This window comes from Theropithecus gelada, chromosome 5 (genome assembly GCF_003255815.1).
Source record: "Theropithecus gelada isolate Dixy chromosome 5, Tgel_1.0, whole genome shotgun sequence".
In the NCBI taxonomy this organism is placed as follows: Eukaryota; Metazoa; Chordata; class Mammalia; order Primates; family Cercopithecidae; genus Theropithecus; species Theropithecus gelada.
In genome coordinates, this window is record NC_037672.1 from 70,608,596 (window position 1) to 70,625,641 (window position 17,046).

The 17,046-nt window shown below is 36.8% G+C and overlaps 1 protein-coding gene across 5 annotated transcripts in view; it reads right to left on the reverse strand.

Moving 5' to 3' along the window:
• The window catches only part of SLC4A4 (solute carrier family 4 member 4), a 385,984-nt gene that overhangs the window by 105,875 nt on the left and 263,063 nt on the right, over positions 1-17,046 (reverse strand). For all 5 annotated transcript variants that reach the window (XM_025386057.1, XM_025386053.1, XM_025386055.1 and 2 more), the window contains 3 exons: positions 16,002-16,156; positions 14,849-14,962; positions 12,204-12,378 (listed from right to left, as the gene is read on the reverse strand). In XM_025386057.1, coding sequence (XP_025241842.1) covers positions 12,204-12,378; positions 14,849-14,962; positions 16,002-16,156 — 444 coding nt within the window. The remainder of the gene's footprint in view (positions 1-12,203; positions 12,379-14,848; positions 14,963-16,001; positions 16,157-17,046) is intronic.

Below are 17,046 nucleotides of genomic sequence, written 5' to 3' on the forward strand. Positions count from 1 at the left end.
TAGTTACATCTATGGAAATCAACCCATTATTTTCCTTTAGCATAATAAAAACAAAGGATGTCAACAAGGATCATCAATGATGTCAACAAGGATCACTGACTTACAAAACTGTCCTAACTTTCCTAATCACATCACTCCGGACCAATGCTTTCAAGGATGACAAACTAGCCTGTTTCCTGTATTTTTCATTATTTCAAACTTTAGTTATCAGTTTAGTCAGTAGTTAGGTTGGTGCAAAAGTAATTGTGGTTTTTGCCATTAAAGTAATTAAAGTAATGGCAAAAACTACACGATTACTTTTGTACCAACCTATAGACAAGCATATGTGTATTTGTAGGAAGGTTCTTTTGTAGACATAAAATAATATTTTACGAAGACATGATTTTTAAACATAAAAAGATGACAGAAACCCTTTATTCAATACATGAAGCTATAAATCTGAACATTAAAATTTGCAAAATAAAACATTTTCAAATGAGTAAAGAAATTCTATAGCTTTAAAGGACACAATAATATATTCAGTGGTAGACAAAACAGTGGAGCAAAATCATGTGATCTCTTGGTATAGGAAGAGTTCTCTCTTCAATTAAACAATAAATTACCTGTTCTTAGAAGTATGATTTATGTCACAAAAAATAAGCGTTTTAATTGAAACCACCCCCTGACTGGAGCAGAGTGGATTTCTGGGGAATCTGCAGCGCCCCTCAGCCATTTCCTGTGACCCTCAACCCCTGAGTTAACCTATCCATCTGTCAACCTCACTAGGCCACCTCTTACCACTGTCCCAAAAGTTCTCCAGCAACTTCTCATTCACTTATCATTTTTAAAGAAAATACAATATACGTAAAATGATTATGAAGAAATTGTTTTTCAAATCAACTTACAAAACTTAAACACAGTAAGTTCCACTCAAAAGCTTAGGAGACCATTGTTACAATAATTACTCAAAATATTTCTTATGCTACTTCAGAGACAGCAATATTCTCCACAGACTGACACTAGCAGTACCACATGCTCCTCTTTTAAGGGTAGAATTCAATTCAGAAAACAAATGAAAGTCCTTTAGAGCAGCACTAGACAATAATAGAGTTGGGATGACGGTGGATAAAAAACAAGAGGTGACAATTAAGTAGTAAGACTGGTTTCTCTCATGGCAAATACACACACTCTGAAAAAATCCAGAACAAGTCCAGTTCATGCAGAAGTCTAGGTTTGAAGCCTGGCAGGAAGGTCTCATAAGGACTTCCATTTACATGGATGTAGGTCCAGCACATGGCTGAAGGGTGCCATCTCATTATTTATAGCCATTCCGCAGAGAGACTATCTTGCTCATTCTTCCTCACAGGGACAGAAACCAGAATAACAAGAAAGGGCAGCAGAACCAAGATGTATTTATGCAGAGAAGACAGAAAAGTTTCTCCTAGACCAACAAATAGCATTTACCTTGATTTCTTAAACATTTAGACATTGAGATTCAGGGGAGTTAAATGATATGAACAAATTCACATTCAATGTGACATAAGTCTTTGGGTCTTTAGTGTATGTACTTGCCCAACCAGACTTCACCCCTCGTAAGGATAAAAGGTGTACCATAGGCTGGGGTTTCAACCCTTGTGCATAGACAGTGGGCTTTCAACGTCTTTATAATTTATCTTTCTTTTTTTACAACTTACACCAGTGTGTGCATAAGATGAAAGGTAGAAACTTGAATGCTTCCTGTGGCAGGACAAGCTATGCTCTGGGTGCATGTGACAGGCAGATACACTACAACATTCTTTATCAAGCAAGGAGTGATATTTCTTATCATTGCTATGGGATCAAGACAGCACTGACTGAATGTAAGGGAGAATATAAAGGGGAAAGGAGCAATTCAAAAGGAGAGATTTTTGCATTCTCTACTTGATTTGACACAGCTACTAATCTCGGGGAGGATAAGAACAGGGTCTTCTGGCATCATCCATGTTTCTCTTTCTCTCATCATGCTATCCACCATCTCTACATGTGGTCTGTAGGCACTCAGCAAATGCTAAAGGAACGAAGAAGCAAGGCACAAATCATACTCCAGGTTCCACCTATCAAAGGTCAACAGGCGTTGTTGCTCATTCAGTAAAGATAACAACCAATTTCTTCCAGAAAACCACTTTAATTTATGGAAACCATGCAACTGTTAAAAGGCAGATTATTTTTATTTCAGTACTTGATCCTTTGGTAAGTACTACAGTTTCCATTCTGTTGCTGACAATCTTGAAACAGAGACAGGTGATTGATTATACACACTGCACTGGAAACTTGCTTAAATTTAGAGATGTTTCCAGTATTTCTGAGAAAAGAACTATTTGACATTTTCCTCTTCACAATACAGAAATTTAAAAAACAGTATCAATGAATAACTCTAGTTTAACTGTAACTAAAGTTTAAAGCAATTTATAAGGTGAACTATCAGAAATCTCTTTGCTGATTTATTATATTCAGTGTTCGCTGAGACAAAAAGGAAAACAATGTGTGGATATGTGTATTTTTAAAAGCCATAACTCATAAAGGTATTTCTACACCTGATTTCTCAGAGGAACAAATTTCCTAGCAATTTATGAGGCTGCGGACAGTTGAACTCTGAGGTGTGGAGCCACAGGATGCCACAAAGTGCTCCAGTCCATTTTGGTTGGGCTTTCATTCTATTCCACTTCTGATCATGTGACACCACTGTAGAAGAGTAGAAAGAGCAAACAACTGGCAGTCAGAAATCTGCAGTCGAGGCTCCGTTCTGCCAAAGAGAGCTGATGGTCTTAGAAATGTGACTTCACCTCAGTCAATTTCAGTATTTTTATGGAGAGGAAAAATTGAGATACTAGGGTAGAGCACTGGACTCTGGAGTCAGACAATCCCAGATTGACATCTATACCATATTATTTCCTAGACCAATGACTTTACGCAAGTTATTTAACTTACCTATGCTTCCTGGGGTTAGTATGCATGTTAGATAGATAATGTATGTAAGGTGCTTAGCATAGTCTCTGACTGATAAAATGATACATGGCAACAATATGTGTACTGTATGTATTTAAATATTAGATGACGGCCGGGCGTGGTGGCTCACACCTGTAATTCCAGCACTTTGGGAGGCTGAGATCAATCTACCTGAGGTCAGGAGTTCGAGACCAGCCTGGCCAACATGGAGAAACTCTGCTTCTACTAAAAACACAAAAATTAGCCGGGCATGGTGGTGCACGCCTGCAGTCCCAGCTACTCAGGAGGCTGAGGCAGGAGAATTCCTTGAACCCAGGAGGCAGAGGTTGCAGTGAGCTCAGATCACGCTACTCCACTCCAGACTGGGTGACAGTCTCAAAAAAAAAAAGAGGAGGTTGGACTGGATAGTCTGTAAGGTCTCTTCCAGGTGGCTCAGCACAAAGAGCCTGTCGTGGAGTCAGGGACATCTGAATTTAAATCTCAGTTCTACCAGTGACCAACTGGGTAACCTTTCTAAATCCTACTTCTCTTCTGTAAAATCAATAGCTACTTCACAGGATAATTATTTGGATAAAATGAAAGAATAATATGTAAAGAGCTAAGAACAGAGCCTCGTATAAAGCAGAGATACAATCTAATGTTGATTTCTTTTCCTTGGCTGCTTTTCATCACCTTCTTTTCAGCCTCTCTCTATTATTTCTTTTTCCTTTAAGATACGAAGCAGATAAAAAGAAATGATATGAAAAGATAAAATTAGTCTTCAGAAGAAACAGGTAAAAAAAAAGCCTCTTTAGGTCTACAGTATTTCCCAGAGCAAATTTTCAATCAACAGAAATCTTAAGTGGCAACACTATGGCCATTGAGAGCCATTTTACATTCCTTTGCATCACACACAAGTCAATGATAATAAACAAAATAGCTTGTTTTACTTGACAGCAGTGAAGTCAAAATCGATATCCAAAAACATTTGTGAATATTTTTCAGCTTGTATTAGGGTACAAAATTAAACCAAGGATGGCCTGTGTTTTTTAAAAGTCAAGAAATTAGGACAAGTCCCAGAATAGTAAAACATATTTTTTACTAAAAGAAATTAGACCATAGGAGCAAGATTCTAAAAAAAATTAAAAGCCAACCACAATTTGTAATACCAGCATTTTATGTCTTTGAGCAACTTGGGACAAGGGCTGCCAAGGCCACCATTACCTGTCATGGCTAATGCAAAGCAAGCACATTCAAGATGATAAAACATTAAATATTAAAAATCTATGCTGTCAACTTTGACTTTATTGCAATTTGGTTTCTTCATGTAACACTAAAAAGTGACTTTTGTTGTTTTATGTCCTTTTTATTAAGGACTTATTATTTTGATTAATAATTATAACCCTGTTTAGGGAGGCTGAGTGACAAAAACAGAAGGGGAAAAAAGGCTAAGGAGAAAAGTGGTAGAACAGCCTAGGAAAACAAAAAATTTTCTCTTTTTTTTGACAATTTCCCACCCAGTAAGTATGGAAAATAAAGGTGGCATCACATGATAAAGCATTTACCAACATTACTGTCGTGTTTCAGGCTTTAGAAATTTTTTGTTTATAACAGTAAAAAGAAATGCCAGTCCTTGTGGTGGTATTCATAAGGAACTCTGCAGCATACTGAATAATAAATTAGAAAATTAAATTTTTCTAGATAAGCCTTTGAAGCTAAAGTTTAGTCAAGAATTATGAAGTAGCCCAATGCCACTGGAAATAAGTAGTCAGAGAGGAATTACCTATCTGAGTTTTGATGTCAGGTCACCAGCATAAGCCAAACCACATGATCAAAAATAAGTGGAGAAATGATTCAAGTATCTAAAGCAAATTTGGGTCACATGGGAGTCATCTCAGAAGATTTTTTTAATACAAAAAATACTGACTCTTTATTTCCACCCTAAACAATTAAATCAGAACCAATGAAGATAATGCCTAGAGATTTGGTATTTTTTTAAGTTCCCCAAGTGATTCCCATGTGCCCCAAATGTGAGATGTACCTCCCCTTCTCCTTCAGAATAGCAGTAACGATTGGTCACACAGACCATTCATCTACACTGGGGAAGGAGACTGGATATACAACCCTCATTTTTTATTTCCCCTGTGTAGCTACAGCCAATAAATCAGTGATTTCTGTCCTGACAGATCACAGCTGCCAAATCCTTATTGCCATCCACTCTGCCTAAACTACTTTGTCGTCATAAGCAGGATTTCTGTTTACAATGCCAGCAGGAAATGATAAAAAGGCAAGACTTGAAAGACGAATTATCTCCCTGCTTGAAGAAAAGTACAAGCCAAAAATCTTACCAACAGTTCCAAGTCTAATAGACTGGATGAGCAAGACATGGAGGGCTTTCTAATATTTTTTGTTTGTTTGAAGAGCTGTGAATATGTATCTAGATCATCGGAAACATTAGGCCCGTATAACCTTACACAAAAACCAATTCCAGATGGATAAAAAATTTCAATGAAAACAGAAAAGAACTAAAATATGTGGGTAAATATTTCTTTAATCTTGGGGTAGGGAAAGTCTTTCTAAATATATGATGAAAAGAAGAAACTATTAAAAAACTGACAATTTTAGCTACATAAAAATTAAGATCTATACAGGAAAAGAAATCATAAATAAGGTTAAAAGACATGGCAGCTCTAAGAAAAATACAGTTTGTAATATTTCTCACAAGCAAAGAGAAAATATTCTTATTATACAAACAGTTCTCATAAGGCAATGAAAAAAACCCTAAATGCTCCAAAAGGAAAATATACCAATGATACAAGTATAAAGAGTATAGACAATCAATAAAAATGTGAATGGAGATTCACCCTCACTAAGTAATCAAAGAAATTAGAATTAAATAAAAATGAACCATTATTTTTCAACCCACAGAATGACAAAAATGAAAATATGGGACAAAATTCTGTTTTCACAAGGGTATAAGAAAGTGGACATCCTTGTCTGTTATTGGTAGACATATGAACTGGTATAGCCTTCTGTAGTGTATGTGAAACAAATATCAAAAAATAAAATGAGCATATCCTGCAATCATTCTGCTAGAAATTTGCCCTAGGAAGGTAATCTCAATAATAAACATGTAGTTAATCACCTACATTTTTTTTGTTTATAAAAAAACAGGAAAAACTAAAAGTCCACTAAGAGGGGCTCTGTTATAGTAAATTATAGCACATGCATCATGTGTATAAATATATGTAGTCATTAAAAATGATGTTAAATATTCATACTGAAGTGGAAAGACATCCATGAAATACTAAAATTATGTAACAGCATGTATAGGATTTTATTTATATAAAATCCTATGTATAGGATTTTATTTATATAAAATCCTATATATCAATCTATCTGTATACACATGAACTTTAAGATATATGGGAAAATGCTCATGACAATGTTAATAATGATTAATTTATTTATATAAAGTCCTATATATCAATCTATCTGCATACACATCAATTTTAAGATGTATGGGAAAATGTTCACAACAATGTTAATAATGATTAATTCTGGTTGATGGGTTTCAGGGCAAAATTACCTTCTACATATTTTTGGGGGATTTTTGGAATTTTCTACAATATATAATTATATCTTATTCTCAAAACAGTTGCAAACCAAACACAAAATAAGAATTAGAATTTAGCATCAGTTGAGACTCCCCACATCCCTGCCTAAATCACTATCATTTTCTGATCACCAAGAAAATAGGGTGGCAAAGGTCTTTCAAATAAAAAACCCACCAAATACACATTACTTAACCTCAAACAGGATTTAATTTACAACTTGCCCATGAAGCAAAGCACATTATTTGAAGTTCCTTTAAAGAAGGAATAGCTAATAAATTTTAGAGGCAACCAGGTAATGCAGAATCCTTATTTTGTTGCTAAATAGGTCTATTTATTTTTACCTACCCAAATTGTCATTCCAACAGATTATCTCTACCTAACTTTGAAACTGGAATATGTTGATAGTGTAGACTAACGTCACCTTATATTTTCACTTCAAGGAGGAAATGCATTTTGGTGCCAAAGGACAACACTCAGCTAAATTGAAATTCTTGTACAATTCTCAATATAGTAAAGCAATTACCAATTTGCTTTAATCTTGCTGTTATAAATTACACATAATAGGCTTTTTAAAGATTCGTCTATCTTATCAAGGAACATCACATGTGAATAAGAAATGATATAGTTCCAACTTAAGCAGGTTGATTAAATATTCTCAGCACAGCTTTATGTTAAAATAAAGTCTCAAATTTGGAGATGCCAACTATAAATGTTCCTTATTATGAGACAAGTTCCCTTAAAATGTGCTCTGTTAAGCTCCATAAATATCACAAAATTCACAGAATCTAAAAATCTTACTGTATTCTTTTGCTAAAAGGTTTGTGAAAATAGGATTATATTTACTCCTGGAAAAAAATTAAAATTACTTTCTTCACTCAGTCTTCACTCTAGACTGTGCTTATTCATTCACAATCAACGATGTAGTTTTAAATTAAAAGACTTTCTGTATTTCATAACACTAAAAGGAACAATTTTTTAAATAAGACTTGTCACAAGGTATCAAAAATTATTCCTTACATAAGTATCTTGCCCATAGACTAAGTAATCCATAAATATTTGTTGATTTAATTTGCATTAAGGTTCCATTCAGATAGTACTTTGAATGAAAAACCAATGGTAGTAATACATTCTACTGAAATATATTTATACACTGACATTTAACAATGTAATTAGAAGTAGCTAAATGAATTGAGCAGTATACTTGTTTGGCAACCAAGAGTATAAATGAATTGGCCCATCCATATGAATGGGTTCCGCATCAGTGGATTCAACCAACTCCAGATCAAAAATAGTCAGGAAAAACTAAAAATAAAACATAACAATATAACAATAAATGATAATACAAAATTTAAAATATAGTATAACATATTTCATAGTATTTGCATTGTATTAGGCATTATAAGTAACCTAGAGATAATTTAAAGTATATGGATGTGCAAAGGTACTACACAAATAGTACCCCATTTTGTAAAAGAGATTTGCACATCGATGAATTTTGGTATCCATGGGAAGAAAGGGGGTCCTGGAACCAATCCTCTGCTGATAGCGAGGAATGACTGCAACAATGCAGTGAGTTGGCACACATGGTTACAGAGATTTTAGTTGTGAAGGGGACATGTTTTTTAGGATGGTAAGGCTGAAAAGTCTTTGTTTACCTGACAATATGGCAAGGACACCAGAGCATTACTGTGGGACTTACTATAAGAAAAGGAAAATAAGAGTGTTGCACAATTCTCGGACTTCAGAAAGCTTATGTTCGAGTCCTCCATTGCTGAACTATAAAAAAGGGAAACAGTCACAAGTCAGGGTTGCATCTGAGATGAATGTAAGATCAACTCTTGGCTGAGTGGTTCAGTTATTCAAAGAAGCCCCAGCTAAAGTTTACTGCTGACATTTAACAAGAAATTTGTGAACACCCATTCTGTAAGTCCCAGAGTTCTCTCAGAGCAGCATAACGGGCAAAATGTGTACGCCAAACTAGTGAATTCATGCAATCATCTATGTCAGCATTATAATTGTATGATTGTACTTAGAGTCACTGTAGCCTCAACTCTTCTATTTTGAACATAATTTCATGGGAAATAATCTACATAGCTCCCAAAATAATCTGCTTCTAATTATATATGCATATATATATATGCTCTAAGATAAATGCTTCAAGCAGGCAAGACCTTCTGAACAGAAGTTGGCAGAAGAGTTTGCTTAGACAACAGCCATGCAGTGACTCATCTGTGTTTTCACAACACGTTTCTACCCAGCACCCATGTCTATTTGTAGCCTGACAATAAAGGCCCTATGTGAACCATCTCTGAGCTGTCTGCCTTTAAAAGCAAGGACACTGTTCTCATTTGACTCATTTGAGCTGCCTGTGCTTTTGAGAATAACCCACTGCCACATTTATGAAGGCATGTGACATAACTGCAGACTATTTCAGGCTCTGCCAATGCTTTTCTGCTTAGTCTTGGTCTACTGTTTAGAAAAGCAAGTGAAGCCAGAGGACTTCTTCCCCTAAATAAGCCCACTACACCCCACTACTGGTATCTCTTGGGTGTAACTGTAAAAGACTGTTTTCATCAACACCCTACACTATAACTGGGATTCAAAATTGGAATTCCTGTCTATTTTGCTCATCTATCTTTATCTCCAGCACTTAAAACAGTGTCAAACACATAGTAGACACTCCATAAATATTTGCAATGAATGAATCAACTTCTGCCATAGACTTGTAAAATGACCTGGGCCTTAGCACCAAATCCATAAAATATTTTCTTATCCTGGTCCCAGGTCAAGAAGACTTCTCCTGCCAGAAAATCAAAAATTTTGTGTGGTAAAGTACACACCCTTTCAATCAAGAGATTATCTTCCACATACGAAATCACCTTACTCCCTAGTCCTTAAAATAGATAAAACTATTAATATTTGTTAAGTTTCAGTTCAACAAATTTAAATTAATAGTCATTAATTTTCTATCCCTCTTTTTCAGTGTTTTTGCCACTTACTGTGACTTCTAGATGTATCAAATTGTAGTCTAGGAGAAAGACATTACCAATATGTTTCTTAAAGGAAAAAAGCTTCAGAAGAGAGTGAAAAATATGTTCTTCAGTATTTTCAAACAATCCACCCACAGTTTCAGTGAAATTATCAATGGAGGTTACAAAATCTATTAATAAAATAATCAAATTACACCTGGAAAATTTCCCCATACATTTGAAAGTCAACTCCTAGGAGTCACATCCAACAAACGGTTATTTTAGTGGACTACTTAACATCCTGAAGCACTGAAAGTATTTACGTTTCTCCTGAAATCTTTAGAACACAGAAAATAGCTAATTCCACCAGCAAGGCCTTTCCCAGGTCATTCATCACAGAGGAGAAAAATACTGATTAACTATGTGTGTTACATAATAGAGTCCTCTACTTTCCCAAAACTTACTCATATGGAAGTTCATCCATCTAGGAGGGATCAAAACAGATCTGAACAGATTTCTTCTCTACAGTTAGATAAAACATTATAAAGCCAAGTCTTATGAGGTTGCAAAGAATTACAATTCAATTCAAAAAAGTCAATAAACTAATACACATAAGCAATATTGCAATGTCCCCATCTCAATGAGGATGTCCACCACAAAATGTTTAAAAATTATCTGCACAACACAAGAAAGTCTCTATACATTCTGACAGACAGAAGACAGTTTTGTTCTTACCACCCTCTCAAAATCACAGCTTTCTTCTATTTTCTTAACATGTGGTTGCCTGTATTAACTTCTTCAAGCTGGCTGTAGGGTGTTCCCCCAGTGCCATCTTCTCCATTTTTTTTTTTCTTGAACGATCTGTTTTAGTTATCCTTATGCTGTCATTTAGATGAAGAATAGCTGTGCAACTTGGATATAGATCAATTTTTATAAAAATTCTATTACTGACATCACTCCTACAATTTAATGTATTCATTTTTGTCTTACAAATGAGAGGAAAGGAGACAAACATGCTCTGTGTATTTCATCTCTATGTCCCATTAGAGTTGGTTCTTATAACCCATGCTGCTGATCTCTCACTGGTAACACAGAGATATGTGTTCTTTGACCAGCACGATGTTATTTTCTAAAATGTTAATCAGTTGCCAATATTTAAAAATCGCTGGTTTCACTAAGAATTAGAATTTTCAGCCTCTCTTTGAAGATCAGAGAATGAAGCAATACTGGGTACACATTCACATGGGAAAAAGCAAAGCTGAGTGGCAACTGCTTCTTTCTGATGGAGCATGAACTCTCAGAAGTCATCACAGTCTCCTCACTGTGAGAAAGTCCAAGTTAGCTATGTGAAGAAGTCGTGAGGAGAGTATCCAGACCCCAAATATTCTGGACATCCTAGCTTAGGAACCAACACATGAGTAAAGAAGCTGCTGCATGACCTCAACCTCTGCTGCCATCTGACTGCAAGTGGATGAGGGACCAAAGAGAGAACTACTCAGCTGAGCCAACTCACCATCCAAACCATGAAAGAGAGTCATCAAATGGTTGTTTCAAGCCTCTAAGTTTTGGGGTAACATGCTATGAAGTGCTAGATAAGATCTAAAAGATAAAACTGCACTTGACAAACTAAAATACAATTGTATAATTTCTCCCTTTTTACTTAGGTCAACACAGATGTTATAATCTCCAGAGTATTTTTGTATTTAGACAAAGATCTAAAATATGCATGTGCCCAGGAAAGCCAAAGTAGAAAAAAAGCAATCCTATGGAATCAGCTGCATTTTTTAAAAAATAAGCTGGCTGGCATCACTTAGAATACCACATATATTATACAATACTATACAGTAAAGTGGAAGAAAAAGTATGAAAAGGGCTTCAATCTGGTCCTTTTCATAGGAATATAACTTAATTCACTACTTTGTATTCATCACTTAGCACACTACCTTTTTTCAAATGATTGGATCAACTAAAAGTAAAGTTGGACAAATTTTTCTGGTTGGTGGAGGGAACCAAAAACATCTTTTCTGTCACCACAACTTTAGCTATTATTGTTGCAAAGGAAAGGTAATGCTATCTGCGAAGTAACCAACTAATTGTGGTTACAATTAATCATAGAAAATAAGTCAAGCCAGAGTTGTTACAGTGTAACGAGAATCAGGTCCACCTACAGGAGATGTAACTGTTAGCTTGTATTCATTAAAACCAAATTTTACTGGTAAACATGCAAACCCAACTTTGAGCAAATCACTCAATGGTTCCATGCTATTTGCTCATGTGTAAAATTAAGCTAATCATACATTCCCGAAGAAAGTGTAATCATCAAGTTTAACAGAATATGTTTCACATAGTCAAAGTAGTAGAAGATCTAAACCTTGTGCACTGTACAAAATTAAAGCAGCTGATATGCTTTTGCCCAAATAGAATTGTATATCCTCATTTCCTTCCCTTCCTTTCCCCACTTGTGACTCAAGCCAGATTTCATCGAGCTATTTTTATAATTACTAAAATGCTGGAAATACAGCAGCAGGCCAGAAGCAAAGTAAAATGCAGCATCCAGCAAAAGAAAGAAAATCACGCTGAGTAACTGAAAGGCCATCTGCTTCTAACTGAGCTGTAGGGGTGAGGAAGGCAATCTGGGCTGTACTATTTGTGTCCTCCTCAAAACCATACCCACCTGCATGTTGTCAGTGGCATCCCCAAGCAGTCCTCCAAAAGTGATAGCATTAGTTACAGTTGCCAGATAAATGAAGAGAATTGCCGAAAGAGCTTGAATATTTAAAGCATCATAAAAATCACTGGCAAAAAATGGCGCTTTCCTCTTTATGTCTTTAATTAGTCCACCACAGAACCTGGGCAGAGAGAATGCAAACATCCACTAAATGTAAAGTAAATTACCATCAAATTAATCAAGAAGTAACTCATTAAATCAAACATAACATATTTAAAATGCTTGAATCAGTGACAAGATACTACTTAACCACTTATGATGAAACCAGAAAACTATAAAGGAATAAATTGTCTTCTATCTCTTTCTTTTTGGGTCACCAAATTAGGTGTCACATTTCCTGAAGACCAGCCAGTTGGTCTTTTTTTTTTTTTTTTTTGAATTTATTTATTATTATTATACTTTAAGTTGTAGGGTACATGTGCATAACGTGCAGGTTTGTTACATATGTATACTTGTGCCATGTTGGTCTGCTGCACCCATCAACTCGTCATTTACATCAGGTATAACTCCCAATGCAATCCCTCCCCCCTCCCCCTCCCCATGATAGGCCCCGGTGTGTGATGTTCCCCTTCCTGAGTCCAAGTGATCTCATTGTTCAGTTCCCACCTATGAGTGAGAACATGCGGTGTTTGGTTTTCTGTTCTTGTGAGAGTGAACTGTGTAAATACATTAACACTTTTCATTGCCTAGAGAAAAACGTCCAAATATGTGAGCAGATCATATAAAGGCCCTTCATCATCTTGCCATAGTACCCTTTCCACTCTCATTCATTCATTCACTCACTCATTTATTCATCCATTCTTTCATCCTCAATAAATGCCGTTAAGCACTTGAAATATGCCCACACTCTGGCACTCTTCTGAGTGCTGAGGACACAACAGTGAACAACATGCGTCAAAAAAACTCTGCTTTCATGGAGTTTACTCTGGGGACCAAAAGGAGGCAGACAATAAATGAATAAATGCAACACATAGTGATAAAAATCAAGAGAAAAATTAAATGGGGAAGAGCATTATGTAGTACGGGAGAAAAGGTGGTTGAAATTTTAGACAGAGTGACCAGAAAAGGTCTCCAAGAAGGTGACTTTAGGGTAAGGACCTGAAGGAACTAAGGGAGGAAGCCATGCAGGTGTGTGATGGGAGGAAATGCAGCTGAGCCGCATGACATGTGTCAGCAGGTCAGTTGAGTGACTTGCACATCAGTCTACTCACCCTCCCAACCAAACCTCAAACCTCAGTCTTCCCCAGGGTTTCTGCCTAGAATGCCCTATTCCAAAGCTCAACAGCTCTCTGAAGCCTTGACCTTGCACTTACAGTTCGTATTTCCACTCTTGGCTATCGCACTTTATTAGGATTGTCCATCTATCTGTCTGCGCACCCACTGGACCTTAGCCGCACTCAGTGCCCTGCTTCAGTTTTCTTAGTATTCACAGGGCTGTGCATGGTACCAGGTATACTACAGACACTCAGTTTAGCAAAGGTGAAATATAAAAGAATGAAATATATTCTGATTAAATTAAAAATTAAATCCCAAAACTCCTATCTGTAGAAAAAGGAAAGGCTATTCCTAATGGAAATAATTTTCAGAAAACTATTCAAAGAAAGGTTAGGGGAGGAGAGGAGAGAAGATTTTATGTTCTCTATCCTTTGAGAATAAAGGAGAGGGGAATAATATCCTGTTAATTTGGGAGAGAAATCCAAGTGGGTCATCAGGAGAATGAAATAACTTCATTTCATTCAGATTCAATTGCATATTATAATGACATACCTTTTCATTTTCAAAAACCCTCCAGTGTTTTTAAAAAGTCATATCTTCATAAAATAAGTATCCCACTTAAAATCTTACTTAACACCCAATAAAAGGAAGAATCTAATGGGAGGGAAGGAAGAGTTATCATGGAAAGAAATTAGCTGAAGCAATTTAGGAAACCTGAATTCCCAACTGCAGGCTAAGGAGGCAGAACAGTGAGAACTCATTCCTGTATCATGTTACTCACTTTTAAATGCACATACAGGTGAGAAATGGAATTATGAAAGCCAAGAGGTTAAGGCTGGTACATCTGTCAGTCCTCCGCCAGCTCTCTGACCCTAACATGCCCTCAGTCATTCTCCCCTAGTTTCTCTGGCTTTGGTGCCAGCCCTACCACACACCAGACACTCTATTGCAGCCCACCCCACACACCCACCACACCCACATGGTCTGTCTCCCACCTCCTGTAGCACTTTCTTCAAACATTGCCATTCTCTGTAAGGCCTTCTCTGACCACTCTTATCTAAAATTGGAATACAATACTCCCATCCTCAAAGTCCCTACTTCTGCCTTAATTTTCCTCATAAAACCATCACCACATTTACTTATTCACTTATTGTTTATGTCTTCTCACTACAATACAAGATCCTTATGGGAATAGGAATACAGTATCATTTAATTCACTGCTATATTCCCAGGGCCCGTGACAAATAGGTATACCGCAAATATTTGTTGACTGAACAAATGAACAAACTAGTGAATAATATGCTGATAGAAAGATAAAGGGAAATTTACGTTTAAGGAGAACCTCATCATGAATGGCAAAGGAAACTGTCAGTTACCGTCCAGTTCGCTGCAGTTCTTCACAATCCCCATGTCCTCCTCCTCCGTGTCCTCCATCATGGGGTGTATCCCCATTCATCTGAACATTCTCTCCACCTGAGTACATATTCTTTCTAAGCAAGACAACAAAGCCCAAGAGTATATTAGTTTATTTTATTCATTTGTTTCTTAGCTGTATCATGCTCTGGCTAATGGAGAGATGGAGTGAAAACCCTTAAGGTGAAAGATTGTTATTTCTTTCTGCTATCTAACAGACGATTCTTTAAGTGTTACATTTAGAACCAATACAAATGACTGGATGAATAGGAAAGTTGAATGAACTGTGTGTGTGTATGTGTGTGTGTGTGTATGTGTGTGTATGTGTGTGTGTGTATATATATATATATATAAAGAAAAAAAAAAATATATATATATATATATTTTTTTTTATATGGAGTTTCGCTTTGTCGCCCAGGCTGGAGTGCAGTGGCGCGATCTCGGCTCACTGCAACCTCCGCCTCCTGGGTTCATGCCATTCTCCTGCCTCAGCCTTCCGAGTAGTTGGGACTAAGGCGCCCACCACCTCGCCCGGCTAATTTTTTGTATTTTCAGTAGAGACGGGGTTTCACCGTGTTAGCCCAGATGGTCTCAATCTCCTGACCTCGTGATCCGCTCGCCTTGGCCTCCCAAAGTGCTGGGATTATAGGTGTGAGCCACCGTGCCCGGCCATGAACTGTGTATCTTAAAAGAGGGAAACTGTTTCAACTGGGAAAAAATAGATTTCTAGAAAATTGTTTCTCTTCAACTATTTTACCCAATTTCTTAACCGTGTACATCTACAAGGACTCATCTTCAGTAAATTTGTGTTTCCAGAAATACAGGGGGTCCCCAAAACATCCCCTAAGAATGTCTGTGATACATTCCCATTTAGTAATCTGAGATCTCCAATATATAATAACTGAAGAACATCATACCACATAACATTTATTTTACAGTGTCAAGGAAATGTGAAACCAAGGCACACAAGTGATCTATCTGAGAAAATACATCCAGTTAAACAGGAACCTGAAAATATTAGAACAATAGGTTGACTTCACTTTTTTTTTTTTTAAATACAACGTCCTTCTCAGGGTCATCCCAGCAACTGAAAATTATCAACTGCCTATAATTTACCTTTTGTCAGAGGATGGAAGACTCTTAGGAGGCTCTATCCTAATTGCTGGATCCCATTCCCCAGGTGGAAGGACAATGACTTCATCTAGGAACTCATCAATACCAGCAATCAGGTCGTGCCTGTCTTTTGCTTTATAAGCAATGTCATGGAACACCTAAAGAATAATAAAAGATGTATTCATCCAAAAAGAGAACGCTGTACATGCTTCACACCATGTCCAGCCTGAAGAATGCAGCCCGTAACAACTGTGCCATTAATATTAATCCAGCCACGCTCTGAGAGTCCCTGTTATTCAGCCTGTCACCCAAAACATAGGCATTCAGACTATGATTTCAAAGAATAAAGGCAGAGGCCTGAAGAAACAGCTATGTTTTTATGTGTTTTTTTTTTCCTACCAATAACACAGAACAACATTGCCTTTCAGCTCCCACTGGTATGTACCACTACTGATACAGTTGCTATGGAAGCCGGATTAAAATGGCTTGGAGAAATACACTGAAGAGTCACTCCCTGAAATAAAAACTACTGGGATAAAAATTGCTGATAACTCAAGAAGGAAAAGATCAAGCTGAGTGTTAAGATCGGGTTAAGACCCAAACACTGAGTTCTCAAACACATAATGTGAGACATTTAAAAAAGAAAAATCTGGGCTATATTGGCAGCACATTAACCAAAGGGCCTTAAATAGTCGATCATCTGTCTATCTTTTAGCAAGGCAACAACTAACCCATCTAATGCAGCAAGTACTTCGTATCTTTTATACAGATCTCCAAAGAAAGAGGTTCCAAAATGTACACAATCCTTTCTGTCAATCATTCCATTTTTCTAACACAGCTGATGAACTGAAATTTCTTTACACATAACCTAAATCTTTCTTTTTTTTTTTTTTTTTTTTTTTTTTTTTTGAGACGGAGTCTGGCTCTGTAGCCCAGGCTGGAGTGCAGTGGTCGGATCTCAGCTCACTGCAAGCTCCGCCTCCCGGGTTCACGCCGTTCTCCTGCCTCAGCCTCCCGAGTAGCTGGGACTACAGGCGCCCGCCACGTC